Source organism: Vespula vulgaris, chromosome 7 (genome assembly GCF_905475345.1).
Source record: "Vespula vulgaris chromosome 7, iyVesVulg1.1, whole genome shotgun sequence".
NCBI classification, from domain to species: domain Eukaryota; kingdom Metazoa; phylum Arthropoda; class Insecta; order Hymenoptera; family Vespidae; genus Vespula; species Vespula vulgaris.
The window spans coordinates 6,184,431-6,185,939 of record NC_066592.1 but is presented as its reverse complement, the minus strand read 5'-3'; the positions used below and the strand labels follow the sequence as shown (position 1 = coordinate 6,185,939).

Here is a 1,509-nt window from a genome sequence, read left to right as displayed (position 1 = left end):
AAGTATTAAAAAATAACTAGTTATGTGTTCCGATATAAATGAAAACTCTCGGAACTATTATTATCTAAACTTATTTAAATTGTAATCATGTGTTAAAAATGTAAATGTAATGATAATTATTTGAATTCGATAGTCTGATAAGATCAATGATAGATGTATTTGAATCAGAAAATGTTAAGAAGTAAGTTGATACAAGCAAGTTCATTATATATTACTACCTAATTTCTTTTACATATGTGTATATACCATCCATTGTATTTTTTCAAATACGATAATCGATTAAACTTTGATTACCATTTCTCATTTTCAAGATTACTCTCTGAGCTTATTTTCATTATTTACAACTATATAATCTAATTGATTTTAGATGAAAGGTATAAAGAGAGAAATATGATCGAGTTATTTTTCTTGTAGTATACATAATGAAAAATAACAAAATGAAATATAAAGTTTCAATGTTCTAGGAATTTATTGTTAGAAGGGTTATTACAAATTAAAGTACTGTTATTGAGAATTTATAAGGTCCAGTTGGTTGTTAATTTATCGTAGTTATCCATTGTTTTCGATCACATTTCAGAAGCATACACATGTACCCGCCTTGTTACAAACTCCGAGCGTTCTGCCTAGAGTTCTACAAACTCTTGTGCACAAAGAGTTTCCACCGGCTGAGCAAGGCCAACCATATTCTTCGGGGTTTTCAAGTTGAAGATCTAGTACAGTTCCTGAAAGTGCAACGTAAAATTGCAGTTATGTTTTTTCTTTTAATATATCGTCAGCTTCTACTTGTGGAAATTTAAAAAAAAGTCAATAGATCGGAAAATATAATACGACGTGTTACATTATGTGCAATATTAATTGGAATATTAGATCGTAAAAATCTGAATAACCATACTTATAAAACGATTAGGAATACTTTAGGTACTAACCTTTTAATTGTTCTTGTTCTTGTTCTTGTGCCGAGACGGCAACGAAGACGAGAAGAGCAAGGAATGCGAGGAAGTAAATTTTTGCCATTTTGATAGATTGTTTTAAGTTGACAAGTGTCAAATCATGTCGTTTCGACTTCTTGCAAGTTCTTTTATACTCATGCGGGTGACCCGAATTCATATCGATTAATCACGCGGAATTTACTTATCATTTATTGATCGAGTGTCGCATCTAATTAAGATACTCCCACTAATAGATTGATTAGCTTGATTAAACAAATCACGAGTATTAAAATTTGTCTGTTGTACAATTATTTGAAAGAGTAGAAAATATAGTTTTTTGATATCTACTTTTTTATTTAGAAAATTTTATTTGACCTTTTATTTTAATAAAACCTTAGATTTTAATAAAATTTTATAGAACTGTTGAAAAAGTCACTGGTTGTGTGTTCTAATGTAAATGAAAACTCATTGAACTATTATTATTTAAACTTATTCGTACTGAAGTTCTAATAATGTGTTAAAAATGTAAACGAAATTTTAATTATTTGAAGTAGAAAATATTGAGATTTATCGTTTATGC

General features: G+C 28.4%; 1 protein-coding gene across 1 annotated transcript; it reads right to left on the bottom strand.

Moving 5' to 3' along the window:
- Window positions 1–445: 445 nt before the first annotated feature.
- Window positions 446–1,068, bottom strand: LOC127065044 (drosomycin-like). The gene is made up of 2 exons (XM_050996882.1): window positions 927–1,068; window positions 446–722 (listed from the first exon to the last, which is right to left on the bottom strand). Exons 1-2 carry the CDS (start codon window positions 1,012–1,014, stop codon window positions 574–576), a joined length of 237 nt encoding a protein of 78 aa, XP_050852839.1. The 5' UTR covers window positions 1,015–1,068; the 3' UTR covers window positions 446–573.
- Window positions 1,069–1,509: the final 441 nt, after the last annotated feature.